Source organism: Genypterus blacodes, unplaced genomic scaffold, assembly GCF_046128005.1.
Source record: "Genypterus blacodes isolate CSIRO-AG114 ecotype Tasmania unplaced genomic scaffold, CSIRO-AGI_Gbla_v1 ptg000021l_1, whole genome shotgun sequence".
Lineage (NCBI taxonomy): Eukaryota > Metazoa > Chordata > Actinopteri > Ophidiiformes > Ophidiidae > Genypterus > Genypterus blacodes.
The window spans coordinates 4,300,362-4,322,594 of record NW_027466834.1 but is presented as its reverse complement, the minus strand read 5'-3'; the positions used below and the strand labels follow the sequence as shown (position 1 = coordinate 4,322,594).

General features: G+C 43.9%; 1 protein-coding gene across 5 annotated transcripts in view; it reads right to left on the bottom strand.

Moving 5' to 3' along the window:
- LOC142992179 (serine/threonine-protein kinase WNK1-like) overlaps window positions 1-22,233 on the bottom strand; it is a 25,460-nt gene extending 3,227 nt beyond the window's left edge. Inside the window, exons 1-27 of one of the 5 annotated variants that reach the window (XM_076142511.1) lie at window positions 22,015-22,233; window positions 20,011-20,304; window positions 19,087-19,874; window positions 11,983-12,155; window positions 11,606-11,826; window positions 9,815-9,972; window positions 8,448-8,536; window positions 7,943-8,162; window positions 7,723-7,824; window positions 7,196-7,577; window positions 6,940-7,100; window positions 6,120-6,155; window positions 5,497-5,631; window positions 4,966-5,045; window positions 4,717-4,879; window positions 4,496-4,612; window positions 4,268-4,378; window positions 4,135-4,183; window positions 3,899-4,042; window positions 2,325-3,307; window positions 2,172-2,246; window positions 1,705-1,815; window positions 1,294-1,606; window positions 997-1,174; window positions 693-886; window positions 399-575; window positions 76-305 (exon numbers count right to left, since the gene is read on the bottom strand). In XM_076142511.1, the coding sequence (XP_075998626.1) occupies window positions 76-305; window positions 399-575; window positions 693-886; window positions 997-1,174; window positions 1,294-1,606; window positions 1,705-1,815; window positions 2,172-2,246; window positions 2,325-3,307; window positions 3,899-4,042; window positions 4,135-4,183; window positions 4,268-4,378; window positions 4,496-4,612; window positions 4,717-4,879; window positions 4,966-5,045; window positions 5,497-5,631; window positions 6,120-6,155; window positions 6,940-7,100; window positions 7,196-7,577; window positions 7,723-7,824; window positions 7,943-8,162; window positions 8,448-8,536; window positions 9,815-9,972; window positions 11,606-11,826; window positions 11,983-12,155; window positions 19,087-19,866 (5,382 nt within the window). In that variant the 5' untranslated portion in view covers window positions 19,867-19,874; window positions 20,011-20,304; window positions 22,015-22,233. Of the gene's footprint in view, window positions 1-75; window positions 306-398; window positions 576-692; window positions 887-996; window positions 1,175-1,293; window positions 1,607-1,704; window positions 1,816-2,171; window positions 2,247-2,324; window positions 3,308-3,898; window positions 4,043-4,134; window positions 4,184-4,267; window positions 4,379-4,495; window positions 4,613-4,716; window positions 4,880-4,965; window positions 5,046-5,496; window positions 5,632-6,119; window positions 6,156-6,939; window positions 7,101-7,195; window positions 7,578-7,722; window positions 7,825-7,942; window positions 8,163-8,447; window positions 8,537-9,814; window positions 9,973-11,605; window positions 11,827-11,982; window positions 12,156-19,086; window positions 20,305-21,295; window positions 21,501-21,523; window positions 21,684-22,014 lie in introns of those variants that run through there. The other 4 variants (XM_076142512.1, XM_076142510.1, XM_076142509.1 and 1 more) reach the window with 4 other exon arrangements.

Here is a 22,233-nt window from a genome sequence, read left to right as displayed (position 1 = left end):
ACAGAACATGCTTAGACATGGGCAGTAATCCAAAGTCAGCTTCGGCGATATACTACAAGACGGTACTGTGCCTACATCATGCCCCAGTGCTGCCTGTGCTCCAGTTTTAGGTCCTTTCTTGCACTGAGAAAGACTGATGGCATCTCTGGCCCAGTTATCCACGAGCTGGTGAAAGTCATCGGTGAAGGTGCCCTTGCACTTCTGCGTGCTGGGGGCGAGAGAACTGGGTGCAGTCACTTGGGTCAGCGAAGTCGTGTGGTTCTGGCTCTGGCCTGAAACGTTTATGGCGCTGGTCCCGCAGACTCCTGGGGAATATAAAGAACAGCGGCAAGATGTGAGCCAGGACATCGATTCAGCCCAAACAGCCAAACGTGACGAGAGCGAGCGGTTGTACGCGCCTGTGGAGGAAGAGCTTAAGCTGGGCATGGATGGAGAGTTCTTGAGCGGGCGAGGAGACGTCCAGCTCCCTGCATCTGGTGCTTCTGTTGCAGTTTCTAAAGCGTCTGTCGTTGAGGGCGAACTATCATTTTGAGGGGACACTGAACCATGGATGCTCTGGGTTGAAGCTGGCGATCCTGAACATATGAGCACAATACAGAATTCAATTTTGCATTCAGCAACAGAGAGCAGGCTTGGAATAACATAGCCGTTTGGTTGACACACACAAACACAAGCTACTTGGCTATCCTTACCCGAGTGTAGTGGGCTGGGCTGTCCACTGCTGCGAGGAGACTTGTGACTCTTGCTTTTGAGCCTCCGCCGACCTCCAGCCATGGCCACAGCAGGGGAAAAAACAGTTGAGGGAGAAGGTTTGCCCATCTTTGTAAAGAGGGCATCTATCTCCTCCTTCTGACGAGAGTGTAAGGTCTGGATTTCTATCATGTGTCTGTGTGAGGGAGAGAAGTTGAGAGATGAAAAATACAATCCCTTCATTACCGGGAGGAACATTTGCAAGAATAAATGCAGTCTGAACCCAATTGTGTACACGCAACATACTTTTCTCTGAGACGGCTGATTTCCCGCTGCAAAGCTTCATCCTCAGTCTCGGAGTCGTCATCGGTGTTGTCACTGCTGATGTAGTGAGTGGGTGGATGATGAGGATCAGAAGCAGAGGACGAGGGGCCGTTCTGTACGCTGGAGCCCCGTGATGGACTGGAGCCAGCAGCCGGGGTCACTGAGCAAAAACAATGACACGATGGGTTTACTTGTCTACTTGCACTGGACTCAAATGACTTGTGTGTGGTGTGACAGCGACCTTAGCTTGTGCTTATGTCCAATGGACCCGTTACACACCTGTGACTGAAAAACGGCCCACTTTGGATCCAGCTGTGGGCCCAGTTGTGGCATCAGCGCTGGTGGACACCTGGAAGCGTCCAATAGTTTGCTGACTGGCAGGAGCAGCGGACGAGGGTCCATCTATAGTGACTTCACCGGCTCTGCTGGACAGAGAGGACGCCCGGTGGAGGGTACTTTCTGGACTTGAAGGCGACGAGGTGGAAGAGGAGGATGAGGACGAGGAGGTGGAGGACGGTGTAAGGGATGAAGAGGAGACTATGTTGGATGGACCGGGAGCGCTGCTGGACGAGCCGTCAGCGGCGACGGACACCTGAGGAAAGACAAGAGGGATGGAATCAAGACAATGTTTAAGATTGTTTTTAAACATTTTAGACCATTATTAGGTTGATGGTGTGACTGAACACTTACTTGGAAACGTCCCAGAGTGAAGCCTGATCCTGGAGGCTGTGCTGTGCCGCCTCCCTGAACAGTCTCTGGGCTCAGAGCTCTTCTCAACAGGGCCTGCAAATCACCCAGGGACTGCATCAAAAAGAAGGACATAAGGAACCATGCAGGTGGTAGATAAGCACTCCTACAAGGGTACTCCATATGAACTACACCACACAGGAAAGGGTTTCCATTTGTACAACTCCAAAGTAGTAAATATCAATGGCACTCAGCAAGCTACATCGTCATTTAAAAATGGAATGATGAAATTCCTGTTTGTTGAGTTGATTTTTTCTCGCTTCAGCTCTCTCAACATCAACAGAATCAAAATTGACATGCACACTAAAGTAATTTGGAAGATCTTGATATCAGTTTTAGTAAGTGTTGATGTGCTAATGTCATCAACTTACTAACATCTACCATTATAGTAGGGACAAAGTAGACCTCACCTGATTTGGTCCAGGAAATGGGGGCAAGAGCTCTGAGGGTGGGGTGCTAGCTTGATCAAAACCAGTTGGTAATGTCTAAAAACGTACAAATAAAATGTATTATTATTGCAATAAAGTAATCTGATTATTTTCAAATTTGCAAATTCCACTCACATGTGCCCTGGGTTTACTGGGAGGGGTCTGGATCTGTCCTGCTGGGGTGCCACCCTGCCCAGGGGTGGATGCGGAGCCTAGGACACCTTGTGCTCCAGAGTTGAGGGGGAGGTTCGATGGGGGCACCAGGGCTACACCAGGTGGAGGGGAGGAGGTCCCGGTAGGAGGCGAGGAGGTGCCGGTGCCCTGAGAGGGATCCATTGAGGCAGAGGAAGTAGAGCTCTGATCTTTAAAGAGGGACCGCAACTTCTTATCTAGGGCTTGGATGTCATCTCTGCCGGGGGCCTTGGTCTGGGACTCGGCCCCCTCAGGCTCAACTGGCTGTGGTTGGACCTGGGCCTGACTGGGTAAAGAGGTGGGTGGCGGGGCCTGTGAGGAAATGGGCTGAGCAGCAGGAACGGAATTAGGGGGAGGTGTGTGCTGTGTTGCGTGGATGGGCAAATTTGTTGGCTGTGAAGATGAAGCGGCGCCGTTAACAGGCTGCTGCTCTGACACAGGCACAGTGCCAGTGATAGTGGACGTGGTGCTGGCAACAGAGGAGACGGGGGCAGGACTACTACTTAGCTGAGGGCCAGGTCCTGAGGGGACAGAGGCCTGCACAGCTGGAGGGGAGCTATTGGATGATGAGGGAGAGAGACCGGCAGGTGGAAGTTGAGAGGGTGTTGTTTGGTGGGAAGACTGGGGTGGTGGACAGGAATCATTAGTGACAGAAGCCGGAGTTTGGGGCTGAGCTTGTACAGGTGGGGAGGCTGAGGGAGGCGGTGAGGTTCTTGCAGTAGGTGTGAAAGAGCCCGCAGGAACAGTTGTGCTCGCTGCAGAAGTTACACCTTCCGGAGGAGCAACAGCAAGTTTGGGCTCTGGCTCAGTGGCAGGCGGGTCGAGGGGTTTGGATTTCTCTCCGTGAGCCTGCCTCATCTCATTGAAGGCCTGCTGAAGACTTCCAGTAGGAGCTGACAGAGACAGACCCAAGGTCATAGGGCCAGCTAAAAAAAATGAAAAAAATAATCCATGAATATCATTTTGAGATAACAATAAAGCAATAATAAAATCGGCTGATGGAATCAAATGGAAACCTGTGGAAATGAGTGCTACCCTGATGTGAGCCACAGACAATCTGGATCAACAGTCACGGCTGAACCCTACCAGGTATAAATGTGGCGTGTATTTGCTTAGGTTGACAGGATTCAATAGGCAGCGACATGTATTGCCTATGCAGTTATTTATTGCACTGCATTGGTAATGAAGAAAGAAGAAGTAGAGTCTATGAGAGGCTTCTAGTACCTAAAATTGTCATCACAGTGTCTTCTCAGCTTTCAGATTATATAGTGAAAATAGCAATAAAACGCACATTTTATCAATCAAAACACCCTAGCATGTCCCAATACACATTGTACTACTAGATTCTATTAACACCATCTAAAATGGCCACGATACTCTGAAATTGCCCTTTCTGTGTTCAAATGATTACAAATTACTCCATATTTTGAATCTAAGCGGTCTTCACCTAAAGTATTCATGCGACTTCATTGATTTATTCTGGAATTCCAAAGGTGTGAAACAACATCTTCTCTCACCTGGAGCGTGTTCATCGCTAAAGGAGGTATTGGCTGAAGGAGGGCCAAAGAACTGCTCTCTAAGTCGTGACTCTGGCACCGGACTGACAATGAACCTACGTCCTGCTGAATGCACCACCTGAGCTGCAGTGCTTGGAGGAATGCCTGAGCAAAAAAGTTGAAAACAAAGGTCAGATGGAAGCCTGGAATCAAAGCTCATTGAAAGCTATGGTTCAAATGCTCTCTTCAATGTTCACCTGCTAGCAGCGGAGCAAAGAGCTCAGGCTGTTGCTTCAGATCACTCATCTGTGGAGAGAGAATTTGGTCAACATCAAAATAGACAAGACTTTGGATATTCATCTACTAGGGTCCTGCAGTATAAGGAAATACCTGGGGGAAGCCGTCCTTGCACTCTCCTTTCTCATCGGCCATTTCTATGACTTCGCGGACCTGCTCGATGAAAGACTCTCGCTCGCTCTCCAGGATGAACTCACTGGCAACCTGAGGCAAAATTAAGTTAATTAAACATCTACATATACTGCACGTACTACATCAGTGTATATATACACACACACAACATGTAACATGTATAAAACAAATGAGGCAAATCACTGTTACCATTATCTGTGCGATCTCCTCTGGATTATCACCATCAAGGTCAAATTTGAAGGTCACCATCTTTCTGTTGTGCGTTTCCAGCTGGCACTCTGCCACTCTGTCTCCCACATTAGAGATCTAAAAAAAACATTGTTTCAAGTTCAAGTAATCTTTTTTTAAAAAGGTTATTGGCAAAGGGCTAAAGGATAAATATTCATTAAATCGTTGGCTCGGATCCGTACACTGAGAACATTCAGCTTGGCCTTTGAAGTCTTCTCATGGCGGGAGCGGCTGCGTACGGATCGCCGATGGTTCCGCTTGAGTGAGCGGCCCTCGTGACGCCCGCCTGATGTAGAGGTTCCATCATTGCCGTCGCTGAGACCCGATGCTGCATCTGACAGACAGCTAAAGGAGACATGGATGCATGAGAGAGACATTTTGCCAAGATATGTGGAGGCAATGAAATCTAACACTCTTGTGTTCTTTCTTACCTTTCCACAGACTGTGGTATCAGCACTGTAGATCCTGCCTGTTGCTCTAATGATGTTGGTTGAGGAACACTGATTGGTGCCTGAAACACAAACAGATTGCTTAACGAAGAACTTTGTGTACATTTTGAGAGATTAATATATTAACTTCAAGCAACATGAATGGTGTGAACAGACAGTGGACATCCTACCCACACACATTTACCCATACACCCATATTTTGTGCTCACGAGTACCTGCAACACAGGGTGGCATGCAGTCTGATAAAGGAAATATAGATGCTCAGCGTTGATTGGAGGAGACAGTATAGGAGACCTTGGATCATTGGCCCAAGACTAATAGTTGTGCGGGGATAAGCAGCATGCAGAATAGAGCGGTTGGAGAAAAGGGAAATGGTGATGGAATGGAGTAGTAAGTCAAGGAAAGACAGGGAAAAAAGCATGAACAAGAGTGAGTGTGAGATGTTAGAGCATGGCTTCATGTGCACATTCCTTGGAGGTTTCATTTAACATGAGCATGGTAGGCGAGTATCACCTGTAGTTGCTGAGCTCCAGGTTGTGCCTGTGGCAAAGTGGAGCTCTGAGTAGCAGCACTGCTGTCTGCCTGTTGCTGCTGCTGAGGGGAAGCAGACTGAGAGGAAGGGGGTATCATCACTTGCTGGGTGGGCATCTGGAAAGATTTAAGGAATATAATGGCATTAACAAGAAGGTGGAGAGAAACCTTTCTAACAGAGACCCATACAGTCAGTTGGATTACCTGTAAACCCAGTCCCTCTTTCATCCAACCATCTTAGAAAACATTGGCTCTACTTCAAGCCACAAGCACTTACCTGCTGAATAGCATAGCTACATAAACCCCACCAGACATTAACTTGACTAACTTGATGAGTGTGAGTATTGTATTGCTAATGTCAAGTCACTGATTCATTTCAGCCACAATATACAGGAGTGGCTTAAAGAATGATCAATCAAATATATTTGTCAGGCCACCAAACGTTGCATGACGTTGACGTTAGTCATCTGTGAAACCATCCAGAACAACTGTGTCCTTCTAACAAGCGACTACTTTTAGCAGGAAGTTGTTGCATTGAACACACCACCTGGAAGGCTGTAGGTGTATTTGAAAGCATCAACACAAAAAGGGACAATTTTATCTACCTGAGGGGGAAGCGATGGTTGGTAGTAAACTCCGTACTATAAGAAACAAAACACAACAGAGGGTAAGAAGTGGGAAAGTTGAGGATAAAGATAAAAGGAAAGGGAAACCGAGGGTGAAAAAAAAAATGTAGGAAACTAGGACTTGGGGGTTTGGAACACTCTACAGCCCAAAGCAAAGCATCTAGGCACCTGGACATTTGGACTTTCAGAACCATGTACCTGCTGTGGTGCCCCTGGAGCAGTGTGGGTGCTAGATGCAGGGACGTCAGTAGGCTGAGCACCATGCATCTGGGGCTGAACCTTACACATGGCCAGAAAAGAGAATGTGGAGAAAAGGAAGCAAAGAAGAAAGTGATAAAGGATAAGTGTGCAGCAGAAATATAGCAATGGCTGCACACAAGCATTGCATGCATGCCCCTAAAGTGGAAAATGGGTGAATCAGCTCTACATGAACGCACATTTGTCCACCAAGAAGAGAGCGAGAGAGAAAGCAAGAGAGAAAGAGAAAGAGAAGGGTCTTGCATAGTCGAGAAGAGCATTTCCCTGTTGTTGTCTTTTGCTCTTCATGTTCATCCCCCTGTCTGCCCCATGTTCACTTTAAACAAAATTCAAATTAAGTGAACTTGCCCCTTTGCTAGAGAGGAGACACACCGGCTGCAGTTAAACCAGCCTCAATAAAAGTGTTTGTTATGAGTTTTTAGTGACACTCACAAACAAAATGAAACAGAGAAATATGCAGTGAGCAGGTTGCATATACCAAGGAGAAACAAACAGTTTCTCTTAATCAAGACAACAACATTTAAGTGTTAACACAACTCACCACTGGTAACTGCTGTTGTTGTAACTGATCTTGTGTCTGCGGATAGGACACCTGCGGCTGAAGCTGCTGATTAGTGGGCGAGTTGTACGATAGCCCAGACTGTGCCGGCTGTGCCTCAGGGAGGACGGAGGAGCATGGTGGTCTTTCCCCCGGGTGGTTGGCTGTAAGACGGAGAAGGTTGATTGGATGATAACTTAAAATAAGCCCACCATCCGGTCACCCTGGAGTTGGCCGTGAAAGTTGATTTGATACGAACCTCCTGCAATGTGGTGTGGCTGCTGGTCCTTCTCTGGATCCTCTGACTCTGGCTGCTTGGCTGGCACAGTCTGACCCGGAACAGGAGCTGGGACTTGCCCAGCTGAGTGAGGAACATAATGGACACCCTGCGCCATGCCAGTCAGTTGGGTTGATTGAGGAGTGTTGTAGTTTGTGCCCTGGAGGCTCTGCTGTGATGCGGGTAGGGGGGTCATCTGAATGTTGTGCTGGTGATTTGGTTGTGGTGGAACATATGGAGCCGGCTGCGGCACTGCCTGGGGCTGAGGGGGGTCAGAGCTGGGTTGCTGGCCTGGTTGCGGTGCTGGCGGGAGCTGAACCTGCGGTTCTTCTTCTATCTTAGTCGTCTCTTGGTCTTCTCGAACCTTCAAGAGAGTGATTGACAAATGTAATACAAACCCCAATACAGAATGTAACAATTGGCAAAATGCTACTGCCGAGCTAGAGGTTAAGCAAAGCCCCAGAGTCAACATTCACCAGCTGAGCTGCATTGTTATTACAATTACAAACCTGCTGCCGCAGTGCTCTCTTGCGACAGATGAAATACGCTCTGTCCTTTATGGCCTTGGCGATGGTCTTGTGGTCACCATCACACACATAACCAGACTCAACCTAAAGCAGAGATATGAGATACAATTGAGCATACACAGACTTTTCCAGTGTGAATTAGGTGTTAGGTGAATTTTTCATCCTGAAGTCTAATGAATGAAGCATTTGAAGGACAATTTACCATTTCCTGAGCCACATCCTCTGGGACGTCTTTGCTGAGGTCAAACGAAAACTCAATGGCTTCATTGTCTTTGTATTTCCCCTTGAGCTTCTTCACATCCTCAATTCGGAGCCACAGCTTAATAGTCTCCATTTCTCCATCATCTTCCTCTGCTAACTCCACACGAACTCCTGTATCTTCTTGGAAGAAGGCGTGGTTGAGCAGGTCCTTGATTGAGTACCTAAGCGGAAAGTGAGACGAGCAGAAAGCGAGAAAAAAAATGCAGTTAGGCCTCGAGAGCAAGGACTTCCTATCCTTGATATGTGATCTGTTTAAAACTGTAAAAAGACCGTTTCTCTGACCAGGCCTGTCTGAAAGTGCATCTCCCTTATCGCCTTTCCAGTGGTGTGCAGTATTTCAGCGATATCAATGTGCTCAATACCCAAGTACAACTACATCATTGCTACAAGGTGAGAATCAGCCACTGGACAAAACCAGCATTTGTACTTGGTATGTGGATACAGACCTCTCATCCTTGTTTTGGCGAATACATCCCTCAATGATCTCCTTGACTTCCGGAATGGCCACCTTGTCAAAGCTGCCTGGCTTCACCCCCTACACAAAACACAGAACATTGAATAAGAATGGTTCTCCTAATCTGACCTTTAAAGATGTTGGATGGTTATTCATACCATTTGTCATCTGACATTCTACAATGTAAGATGAAATGAAAATAAGTGTTTTATCCAATATGAAGGGAATGCTAACAACCCTGAACTGAGTAGCAACTTATTTTTCAACTTTGATTTGTATTTTGTTAACACAGAAAGTACCACAAAATGTTTTCTTTGCACTAATTTATTCAAATAGTCTTAAGAGGATGGTGTGTTCTCTGGCTGGTGGTATTCTGAAGAATGGAGAACCAATCATGGTGGGAAGGGGAGGGCACAGGATTTAGAGGTCTGATTGGACGTGATAAATTTAGGTTAAAAATTAATTGGAAAGGCAGTCAGAACAAAGTAACAGCTCATCTCCTCAGCAGTACCAAATGTTAAACCAGTGCATGTGACACTATGTATATACCGTATATACTGTATATAACATATATATACAGGCTCGTAACCATGATTTTACTTTATGTTGACTTTATGAGTTGACTGGCTGTCTGGTACTCTGCTCCATACTCTGTGGATAATGTACAAGACTTAACATTTAGCAACGTGTAAAACACAAGTCGTGTTAAAACGAGCTTACTCAGAGCACAAAGTATGTACTTTGGATTGAGATGAATGATAAACTGGGGCTATTGGTTAAGAGCGGAACTCCTATTTTGTAGATAAGGCAGTAACAAACGGGTTCAACCACATTACCTTGCATAAATATGAATCATATGAGTGGCTGTGCTTTTAAAGAGTATGAGTAAGACGAGGGTGAGCAAGTACTTCTTATGACAGCTACTGCCCTTCTGGCAAGAGGCTCAGTTATAAGCCATTAAATAAATAACAGGACTGTACTTGTTCAGCTGCTTATCAATCATCCACCCCTCAGGTCTACATCAGTTACCCACATGCACAAAGAATCTGACGGACAGAGGAAGAAAATATGAGCTGAGGCAAAGGTATTTTATGGTGTAATCTCTTGGAAGTATTCTAAAATGGTGTGAGTTTTGCCCAAGCCAGGCTCTAGGAAATCACTTATGCAAAAGAATATACATGTTTGGAAGATATAAAGCTAATATATGGTGGTGAGGAGGTATCAGCGGACAGGCCACCATTGATGTTCTCCTACGTGAAGAGGAAATTATTCCTGGGTGGCACACTAGCCTTCTCAGAAACTAGGAAGGGTGAAGGCAGGGCAGAGGGGGTGACATGTGGGGTTGAAAACGAAACTTACGCTGGTAACTCTGCGGTAGATCTGTGCAGCATTCTGGCACTCTGAGTACGGGTACTCTGAGGTGGCCATCTCCAGCATGCACATTCCAAAGGCATACACATCCACTGACTCGTCGTACTTCTCTTCATACATCTCAGGCGCCATGAACTCAGGGGTACCTTAAATCAAAACAACTATTCAGAACTCGCGAACTCCCTTACTGATTGTGTGGGCTTCTCACAACCCAAAGCCCCTCTGCCCCTCTAACCCATGAGGGGTTGAGGAAGAGGAGGATGAGAAGAGTGACCAGCTTGTTGACATCCCCTGGTGAGTAGAACCTGTGAGGAGAGAGTTGGAAGAGAGAGAAAAAAAAGAAGAGGGGGAGGAAAGTAAAAAAGAGAGAAAACAAAAAAGGAAGGAGAAGCTGGGCTCAGTTAGACTGTAGAGATGAAGGCACACGTTTGTCTGTGTAAGACCTTGACATGATAGGATATATGGAGTTTGAGGTTACCAATGGGCAGAACACACTTGTTAACAAAAAGAAGCTGTCCGCATCTTTTCGCCATTAACTTTAAAGTGAGGCAGCTGCGGCCGATCAACAGGCCACAATAGTTTAATACGTTCAAAGGGACGCCAACGCTCAACGAGAAACATGACTAGCTGTGGATAAACTTGTGTCAAGACCTTACCATATAGCCAAATACACACTACAGCCTTTATAACACTCACCTTACGATGTCTGACTTACCATGCCTCCTTGACCTACAGGAGGAAAGTGTTATGGTCAAGGCTGAGAGAAGCCGATCCCATAGCTAGTCACTGAGCCTGGCAGTGTGTCTCTGCACATCAGCCTTCAACTATTAACCGATAACGTCTGTATTCAATCTCAGGTCTTACACAGAAAAACTCTAAGTTGGCAATTTGAACTGAATTGTTTTGAAATGGAGGTGTGTCACAGCACACTGTCAGACTTACCAGGCCCATAAAAGTTCATACTTACTCAATGACCAGCAGTACCCTATTCATTCCAAACAGCAGAATTGGGCACAGCTGAGGCTAGAGCCTACATTTTAAAAACATACCCAAGAATATCAAAGTAAAAATAATAATAATAAAATAAAACAAAACAGGAAAGAGAGAGAGGCTGATAGAGAGAAAGTGGGGAGAGCTCCCTGGACACAAAGATGGAGCAAAACATTCTGGTGTCTTGCAAATGCTTTTTAAAGACAGTAGGACAAACACTAGGGAAAAAAACCTGTTGAGGCAAACCCATAGAAAGAGACGTTAAACATTATGGGTATAACTGGCAAACAGACCACATATTTCCAAACCACAGAACAAAGACCAGTCTAAGACACAAGGCCATACCTTTAGCCCTGACAGTGTCAGCCTGCAAGTATAAAAAAAACTATCACTGTGATGATATTCATATTTAACAGTAAAAGAATTTTAGGCGCTACTTACTTTCAGTAGGTGCCTGGAAAAAAAAATTCCTTTTTTTGGAGAAACATAGAACAGAAATATTCTGTGGGATGACCAAACTAGACAGAGTTGCTGCGTGGTTGCAAAGAGAGGAAGCCTTGTGGTTATCTGCCTAACAGTGCCACAATATTCGGCCTCCGTTTGAGCTGTGGTTTGAGAGACAGCTGAAACGCTGTGGTCTGTTTTTGAACCACACTGTCAGAAAAACAAGTGAAAGTAAAATACCTTTGAAAACATTTAAACAAGACATTTCCAATAGAAACATCATGTCCTTTGGAAAGGTACTGCCCCACTCACTACAAGAAGGGAGGAATGACTTTGCGGTCGTACCTATGACACTTTTGGCGAAGGACGCACGCTTAAGTGTGGCCAATCCCAGGTCTCCTATCTTGACAGATCCTGTTGGTCCTGTGATGAAGATGTTGTCACACTTAAGGTCTCTGTGGATGATGGGAGGAGTCCGGGTGTGAAGGAAGTGGAGCCCCTTGAGGATTTGTCTACACCAGCTCCGAAGCACTTTAATTTTCATCACCTTAAACCGCTTCAGATACCTAAAAAAAAAAAAGAATCATTGTTATACGTCATGTTGAGATAAATGAGAATGATTGACTTTTCTTGTGAATACACCAACTGAAAAACAGTGCAAAGGTGCTGCTCTAATGTGTAATGCACTTCTGTGTCTTATCTCTGCAGGGTTTGAGACTCACGTTTTCAGTGTGCCAGATGTCATCAGTTCAGTGACCAGTACAATACACTTCCTGCCTTTAGAGGGCCCCTCCCAGGAGTCATAAAAGCGGACAATGTTGGGATGCTGCAGTCCCTTCAACATCCCTGCTTCCTCTTTAAAGCGCTGCCGCTCTGTCTTTGACAACTTTCGATCCTGCAAGGGTCAGAAACAGAAAGAAAATGATTTATGGTTTCACACAACAGAGGGTGGAAGTACATATTGTGGTACACACAATAAAAAAATCAATCAAGAGGCTCTAATTGCAGGAAAACGGATTTGAAGATTGAAGACGGAATTTGGAAGGGCACAATGGTCAGCAGAACATAGTGTGCAGCTCCATAACCATACAGAAGGACACACATAGCACACATATAGTCTGGGCCCCCACATAAGAATGTGGCCCTGTTTTTTCTGGCAAGGGACTGTGAAATGAAAGGAATGCATCTAGTACTAGTGCTCTGTATGTCCCAGTTTCGAAGCAAAAACCAAAAAGAGAGACAGCCATGGCACCATACAAAATAAGGGAAGACTCGTCCAAAATAGAAAGAAGAGAACTCAAACCCTTTTGACCTCACTCTAATATAGAGCTGAGACACTGTTCATGTTAGGAAGATCACATTCTGAAATTATATGAATGAATTGTGTGTGGACTTATCAGCACAAAAACAACAATATATTGTTGTTCAGTTCTTCTGGAGGCCCTTTTGTTACACTTTGTTACTAGGAGGAAGCCAAGTAATCTAGGTTGTAATCTTAAAGGTAAGAACCACAGGTCTGAAAATGAAAAAGCAAATATAAAAACAAACTTGAGGGCAGGATCTGTTCACTGGCATCTGACCCATAAATTGACAATTATTAATCACTCATTAGATCTGGGGTCTATCTGAGTAAAAACTAAAAGCTGGAATGTGCACAACAATCCCCCATAAGTTGCCTCAGCAATTTCTGGCATGACCTACATTTACACCATGCTTTGACTACTGAGCCAAACAAGACCAGTCAGACAGGCTCAGTGAAACCCCCTTAGCCAAGGTCCTCCCCTAAAAAAAAAATCCTTTTATTCAGACTTGGCAACTGGCCAGGCTGTCCAGCAAATTCAATCCATTTGTGGGCTAAGAGCAAGCATGTGTGCATACATGTGTATGTGCCGCAAACATAAGCGTGTGAGGAAACATTTCCCACTGAGTGACAACACATGAAGACAAAATATAATGGAGGATTTCTGGTCTTAGCTGGCGATTTTGAGTTGAATCTTTGCAACCTTTGGGGTCAACTTGAGAAAACAAAAGAACAAGTCGATGGGTTCCATATGGAAGCACTTATGAACAGGGGAGGCCACTAAATCATGGCAGTGTGTCAGGGACTGAAGATGAGGGGTCACAAGACAGTAAAGGAGGCTCCGCCATGGACAAGGACCAGCTGACCTACTTTTCATAGTCTTTACTGTATCTAGTGTGCCAGCAGCTCCCTTTCTCTTTCAGCACACCACGTGAAAACAGTCATGCAAAACATCCGTGGCAGCCGTCACACCCCCACTACCACAGATCCAAACTGACCGCAATCCCACTGCAGACACAGTGGCACTATGCTCCGAAGTTCAAAACTACGGTATTAAAACGCAAATCTTCTGTATTACTTATTGACAAACTGCTGTTCCACTTCCTGCATGTGGTAATACATTCACCCATAACCTGCTTTCTACTTCAACCTACTTAGGGGAGCAAAGAAAGGACTTTGCAACAGTATTGAGCGCCAAAAACACCTACTTATACATATATTAAAAATACTTAGATGTACAACTGAACACTTTGAACTGAAAGGTTGAAATCTCCTCTGGCCAATGGCTGAAGACAAGGGAAACCTTTCTCCAAAGCTGAGAGGTTAAGCTAAAGCAAATGTTCCTTAACCTCAATTAGGGTCCCATGAAATCATTTCAATATTTTCTACAACATTGTCCAATTGTGTTTTGCATTTCCCTTAGTGTTAGAGCCACTTTTTCCCAATTTATATACAAGTTTAAATGAAAAAATAAAAGAGTAAAAAGTCATAAGGATCTATTTGTCTTCACAACAGATGATTTTAATAATATATGACTTCATCTACTGCATTACTGTCACACTACTTAAACAAGGGTTTTGATCCATTTGTTCCATTTTTATGACAGGATCCTGTGGTTCTGTTCATATTTTGTCCGCATTGCAGAAATCACAGGGCCCTCTCCTCCAGTTACTCTATTGATAAATGATGCTGGTTTCAACAACGCAGACTCTCATGTGCCACATTTTATATTGTCTGGTTCTAGAAACAATAGGAAGGTTGGAACTAGTGAACCCATCGCCAGGCTTCAGGGAGACTCTTCAGATAGCTATGTATTCTTAGAAAGTATGAGTTATGTTATGTTGAAACCGCATCCAGGCAAGCATTCAAAGTACAGCAGCTGCAGTAGAGTCACAGCAGCTCTGTCAAACAAGAGCCAGCCTTAGTCACCTCTATAAAGACTTGTATTTATCTTACTCTGGAGCAACCATCATACATTCAAATCCCTTGTAGACAATGTAATAAAGTAAGTGTGTGAGAAAAAATTACAATACAAATATGAATACATAAAAAATAAATACACACAAGAATAAATGTGTAAACATGTGTAGGTCACATGGGAATGAGAGTGATTGTGAAATGGTATTTTAATTCATAAATGAAGCTTGAAAAATAATATACAATATTATATTATAACAGCACCCTGTGTGTGCAAGTTCAAATTTAAACTGATGATCCCATTGGCTGAGTTCAGAGGCACTCCTCTCAGCATTTTCAGTCTTACAACACAACCTAAAAATACCTATATGATCCACTGTGACTTCATTTCACTTCACTTCTATCAGAAAAGTGGAAGAAAAAACACTGTTTCCGAGCAAAGGACATCCCATAGTACCCTAAAAATAGTCTTAGTGAAAGAGGTACGTGATAATGCGAGGGCTGGCTCTGTCAGGTCCCCTTTCTGAGGTTGACGTTGAGGGCTACTCTCAAAGTAACATTGGTTGGAAAATGGGCAACAGCTGACCAGAAAGCCAAGGAAGCAAGTTCAACCTTATCAGTGACTATGCTATATCTCCATGTATAGAGGACTTTGTCACTGAAGCACACACAACCACAATGTCAAGAATCAGTGGAACAAGGTAACTGTGAGACGAGTTGACAGATTGAGGCGATAGACATCTGCCAGTAAGGCTCAGTTTCAATGTGAGCCTTTCCACCCTTACGCTACCCACCTGCTGTTTGTACATTCATATGGAGTTTGCCCTACTGCAGCCAAAACACTCATTCTCATCCACATTCAGTCAAAATGACTGCGACGTGTTGTGAAAATTTAACGAAAACCTTTGCACCTCACAACGCACTCTCAACACTTCCTTGGCAAACGCAGACCCAACTTGTTTCCAAGTTCGACTGAAAGGATTAATTAAAACTGTTCCAGGCTGAGATGTTATCAAGCTATTGAATGTGTGTTCAGCATTTCATTTTTGTGCCAATTACAATTAAACTTAAGGTGTCTACATGATGTTCGGGAAAATGTAACGACTGTAATAGCTTTTATTGCATTATCAATAAAGTTTGTAAGTGTATGTAAACACACTGACAAAAAGGAAACAGTTCTCTCATCATTTCCTAGTTCATGAACACAGAGCGTTCTTAAACAAAAGGTTAAAATAGGTGGATAGGCAACAATCGTGGTCTACAATGGACAAAACACTTCTGGGTTATGGGTGAGTGTATGGTTGTTGTTTATTTTTCATACAAAGGTAATAAATAAGCCGAGATGGGCTGCTCTGAGACGACCAATCACGAACAGCAATCACAGGACAAGTCATTATGTTACACTACTTCAGCATAGTGTCACTTCCAGCGGATGCCGGTAGCCAGCTGGACTCGCACAGATTGCAAAGGATGCCTGGGGTTCTTTTCGTCTTCTTTCAAAACTTGGCTTCAGCCGGTACTAAGGGGGCAGGAGGTGGGGAGGCAATGAGAAGATGATGACACGGCTAGTTGAAGATAGATGAGTGATGAAGAAATGGGAGGCGCCTAAATTTATTCCTCTTTTTCCCCCCTCCGCTTCCTCTGTGTGGTGACCTACTTATTGTTCAAACATGCCTGCAATGTGAGAGCTGAAACAAATGTGAGTGGGTTCATACATGGGTGGGAGAGGCTGGATGCCTAGAAATTTTTTAGACAATTGTATACAGATGGCTCAAGAGGGAGAAAGCCTGGGCAGTTTCAACTGTACACTTTTTATACAGCAAAAAGATTAGGGGAAAAGCATCACGCCCTTTGAGCACAGAGGCAGGAGATCTGCTGTTGCCTAAATCTCCGTAGAACAGACAAGTGACAAAGCTGATTAAATTCTGCATCAGTGATCATGGCATCAGGAAAGGCCACAGGCAATACTTGAGTATATCTGCATTTTCCTTTTTAGTAACATAAATAGGACGTGTTGGGATAATATCTCCAGTAGGGACATTAGTCTCTCTACAGCATTATACCCCACAAGAGCACAGCATCTCTTCAAGTTAGCATTAATACATACGTCTTATTCAAAATCAGTATAAAATACACTAAATATGCTGGTAATGCAACCTTTGTATTGTTGGCATTGAACTTTCATGCCTTTTAAGTCAGACAAATTGTTGCTGTGTAATATATTGACATTTGTTTTATTACTTCTACTCAAGCAGTATTTAGGAATGGAAAATTGAAATGCAGCTCAATCAAATGTTGTCAGGCGACATTTGAATCCTATATGTTTTTCTCAAAATGAAATGTCAAAAATAATTGGTCACACGTAAAGAACTCTTGCGCAAGCGGCCACAGGCTAGGGCTCATTACAATGTTTCCAAAAACTTAACTGCCTCTTAGTTCTTTACCTTTTCATTGCAGAATAAACACCTCTTGTAAAATAACTGAATGAATCCCTGTTCCTAAATCTAACAATGAAATTCCGGGTTGGTTCATTGTTCTGACAAATATGTGCAAAGCAAATCTTATTCTTGGATGAAATGACAATTGGCAGTTGGCACACAAAATCTGATTTTGGTTTTCCTAAACTAAAATTGATTGTACCAAAATCACTATAGGAAACAATCAAGAAATTTAAATAAACATAAAGTAGCTAATGTTGTTATGCAATGTCCAATTCAGACAAGACTACATTTGAATACATACTGCAGTTATTAATACAATACTTCTCTAATCCTGTGCATCATAATGTCAGGATAGTCAATGCAAACTAGTAGAAAAATGTTAAGATATTCCTGTTATTCTCAAAAATGCTCTAACAGGAAACAGGTGTAAGGACGTGAATGTTTGACAATAGGCTGAACAAGTGACACATTTGCATGTGGAGTTAACAGTTTAACCCTCTATTCAGGTAAGCATGCTCTCAGTGTTTACAGTGAATATGGGACAGCTTGAACAGATTCTAGAAACACTTTTGACAGGGCAACAATGGATTGAGGCACATTCCTCCAGAACGTTTGTCGGCCAACAAAGAAGGTGCTGTTTTATTCGATTGATATGTGCATATTTTAAAGCAGGTCACACGCGTAGAGACAGAGACGGCTGTCATTCATCTGCAACACTAGCTGTATCCTTCACCATGTTTGCATGGGCATCCCAGCAGTTTTGGGTCCAGTTTGCATCATTTTTGACAAGCCAAAGACTGTGCCTAGATGTTTTTCTTAACAATTATCAAATTCAGTGTTGCTTGCTATAACAATAGGAAATACGCTGCTTTAGTGGTAGAAAAGAAAGCAAATGATAAAATAATATAAGGCATTATGTCATCTGCAATATGTAGCAATGAACTCCCGTTAGCATCTGCTAATAGAGAGATTGGTATTTAATGAAAAGGATAAGAGAATGAGGTAAACGGTATTATGGTCAAATGGGGGGTGAATAATGAGTTTTGAATGGAAAAGCAGGCCTTGGCAAGCCAACCTGCTTCACTACGCCTAACAGAGGAGATTCCTCCATCAGGAATGTGACCCATTTTACATTCACACAAGCGTTCAGAGCAGGAATGCACTGAGCATGCGTCAGATTTCCTCTGTGCGAGGGGGGAGGGGCGCATGTCTGTAATCTTCACATTGTTCTGAAAGCCATGCGCATGTGCAGCTGTGATTCTACTTGCTGCTGTGTAAGGCCCCTGTCACTCATGACGGCGTGAAAGCGTGACAATAAAAGCAGACACGCATGTGGGTGGATGGGGTCAAAAGTGGCTGTGGGCCATCTTGGTGTTCTAACTGGACTGGAAGCAGAGCAGCACAGGCTTTTCACAAGCTGGTTATAAAAAAATCCTGAAGCAGATTAGAAGAAAAATGGTGGGCTCCTCAAAACTGTACACTACATCTTGAAATAATGGCAATTTTTTTAATAAAAACTACAGCAAGACACTTGAATTCATTCATCACAGAGGGATTCAAATCAATCCAATAACAGATTTTCAATGAAGATCTTTGAAACAAGATCTAAGTCAGAGAAATGGGAATTGGGTTATGATGTTTTTTTTAAGATTATTCTGTGATTATTTTCCGTGAAAGTTGTCATGAAAATCTCAATAACTCATGACAAGATAAACACTTAGTTAAAATGTACATGTCCCTAACCCTAACTTCAGCTATAGTTAGTTATAGTTAGTTATTGGTTTCTTAAAAAAAAATCAGTTCACTATAGCCAATCACAGAACATTGAACCAAAACAGCAAAGTGAGGAAATTGTTTGTTTCCTGCTCTTTACTGACCAAAGAAAAATGGAACAGCAAAAAAGAAATGTTAGCCAAGGCTCTCAAGACGGAAATGACGGAGGCTTTAGCTCAAGTAGTGTGGTGGAGGGATATTAGTTCGGCTCTACTCCATCAGGCTTACCCTTGGTAATGCCCCCCCAACACACACACACAAGCCAAAATAAGCTGAATCAATGTGCAAAACCAACAGATGTGCTCTCTAATGCCAATACAAATCAATAGCAAAACAAATATTTTGCTGAGGAATTGGAGAAGCAAACTATAAGGAACAAAACATGAATTCCATACCTGTAGCTCACACCAAGCAACCTCCACCGTCGTCTCTGTGTCCAGGCCTTTGTAGACAGTCTTGAAAGAACCTCGCCCAATTTCAATATCAAACTTTAAGAAACGGCCATCGGGTGATGTTCCTACTGCTTTGGTTTCTGCTTCTTCAATGTCTTCCAGCACTTTTTTCTCAGCTTCTCTCTGCTCGGCCTCTGCACGTGCCTTGGCAGAGTCCTTATCTTCTTCCTCCCCCTCTTCAGGATGTACCTTCACCCCGGTGGTACTTTCAGGTTCAGTTTGATTTGGCAATTCAATGCCTAAGCTTGCTGCAGGGAGGGCCGCTACTACCACTTCTCCATCACAGATGTCTTGTACATTAGAGGTTTGCTGTTCTGAAGCAACCACATCCACCTTGGCTACTTCTATGTTTCTCTCTCCAGAAATATCAGCAGACTGCTCATTTTGAGCTGTGCCTGGCTCAATCCGTGGCACATGAACAGCAGCGACATATTGCCTCTGGGGGATCAATTCATGCATCTGAACCTGTTGGGGTGCAGGGACAGGAATTTTGCTGGGTAAGGGGAGAGCGAGCGCCGTCGCATTGGAATCACTGATAACACTGCGCCGCAAAAAACGGTGTTCAGGGTTACACCGGTCACGTTCCATGGTGTGATGCCGGCGTCTAACTTCTGTCGGCCGGCGCTCACCCACCATCGAGTCTGAACCAGAGGTGGTGCCATTTCCACTCTTCTGAGGGGGAGCTAGGAACTTCACCATTTTGTTGTCAGGCTTTTCCGACATCCCACCACCTGCACCAATAGTAAGGGTGTACAATACTTGATATATTAAAATAAAAAATTAAATAACACTTCCATGGCCGCCATATAAGCAGTATCAATTGGTGCTTTAAAAAGAAAAAAAGGTCTTCTTGCGCCGTCTACTTACTGCTCAAAGTCTTTAAATAAATAGTGCAGAGAGTGCAGACGTGGGATGGGAGGTGTTCTTTTGTAAATCGAAAAGAAATGAACACCGCTGCAGGACACAGAGTGCTGATATTGACACACAAGTATCTTTAAGTCCATACAATCCATCCTGTAAGACACGGGGTGTAGCCTCTGTCAAACATAAGGAATCACTGGTGGGGGACGAAGATGCACAGCCTACACCTGACACCCAGGTCCCCACTGTCGGATAAAGCAGGCTGGCGAGACGCTCCAAATATGATCAAGTCCAGTTTCACTGCAAGAGAAGACAGAAAAGGGTTACTTGTAAATGTTCCAGAGAGTAACCAACACTATGTCAACTGACAACAACATTGGAGACATTGGAACACAGAGCAACTATGCTGTTGGCAAGCAAAACTAAATTTACAGTATACATAAAGTGTAACAACGCTTCTCATGGCAGCACAGCCGACAGACACCATGTACCCACTGCTTCACACATGACCTCATTAAAGTGAAGCGCCCTGACCCTTTTACATTATTCTGCAATGAAGCATGTGGGCACTTTGTGGAATTCTCTTGATCTATTAAGATGATGCCTTTAATGTTCCCCTTCCTTGCCTGGCCTATGATTTGTTGTCATGTTCAAGGATACATCAGAAGGGTGCATGTAAGCCATCACACAGGGACTGGATAATATACTTATATTTCTCATAGGTAACCAAAGTAATTTACCATCAACTACTTTCATTTGCAAAGAAAGTAATGTACAAAGTCCTTTAACTGTTCACACGCGAGTGAATCAACTTATCGAGGACTACACGTGAATAACAAGTGCATGTGACAGCCTCAGTGTGACATCTCAGTTCTTCTGTCTAGCTTCATTACAAGACAGACGTCGTAACTCTTAATTTGAAATATTGAATTTGACCTATATAACTAGCGTGCACTTCCGTATTGCTGCGCCTGCACCATAACAGATTGTACACCATTAATAACATACTATTACAATGTAACTGGCAAATTATGTTATTCTCACATGGCTCCCGCTGCAAAGGATTACAGTCTTGCATTTTGTCATAAACGTGGTTGCTTAATGATGCTGACTTGCTTTAACAATCATCAATGACTTGTAAGTTATCGATGCCCTGTCATCGCAATCAGCGCAGCCAATAACATCAAAACAAAACTTGGCAATGTTAGCAACAAAATCGCATCGATGAATGATAATACAGACTGTGAGATTAATCAAAACAACAAAATATTCAACGCGGGTTTGAACTTACGTGACAAATCCTCCGTGTTGTCTTATATGTGACACCACCGCCTTTCGAAATGGCAACAATCATACAAAGCAAGGAGGAGCGAGCGCTCTTTGTTAGCTTGCTAGCGCATAGCTAGCTGGTTAGCGGACATGGGCTAATCCTGGTAACGAAGCTAAAAGATGAATGATTACCAGGTCGCGTCTTTTTTTCCAAATTCCGCCCAGTTGTCTCAAAAAACCAGTGACCTACTGTAATGAGCGTTGGTAAACTATCCATATACTGCTACTCCTTTCCGAATCCAAATTCCTTCTTTGAGTGTTCCAATGTTTCAAACTGTGCTAACACACCGGATACGTTGGCTCGGTACGGCACCGGTTGGAAGGCTACCAAACACTGTCAGACAGCGCCGACACAACCCAGCTAGCTAACCTTAGCTAGGCGGGTCTTCGCTTAACCAACAATATGGCCTAAAACAGGACCCTCCTCCTGGCCTCCCTCGTTCAACCGAACGCCAACTGGGCTTGCTTGCGTCCTGATAGTGTTAATTAAACAATTATTACATCCGTGACAACGTTGCTTATACTAACCAATTCATAACCACCGACCCAATTTTAGCGCTAATACAGTCCTTGTTTGTTATTTTTTAAGATTTGAACCGCTGTTGTTCGTCCGCGAGTCTTGTTAGCTCAGGTTAGCAGTGCCGCTAAGCATTGATGCGCCGGGTTGCGTATTGGTCTTACCTCAATACCGTATCCTTTTGGCACCAGAACCGAGGTTTCTACTGAAAATGTCCTGACGGGATAACTCCGTATTGTGATGTATAGAGATGAATAAATGTACATTATTCTTTACTGTCAGCTAGCTAAGTTGCCCAACTATGCTGCGTATCTACATTACGACTTGTGGGCTCGCATACAGAGGCGGCCCAGGCCAATAGCCAACGGTTTGTGTGAAAGCGC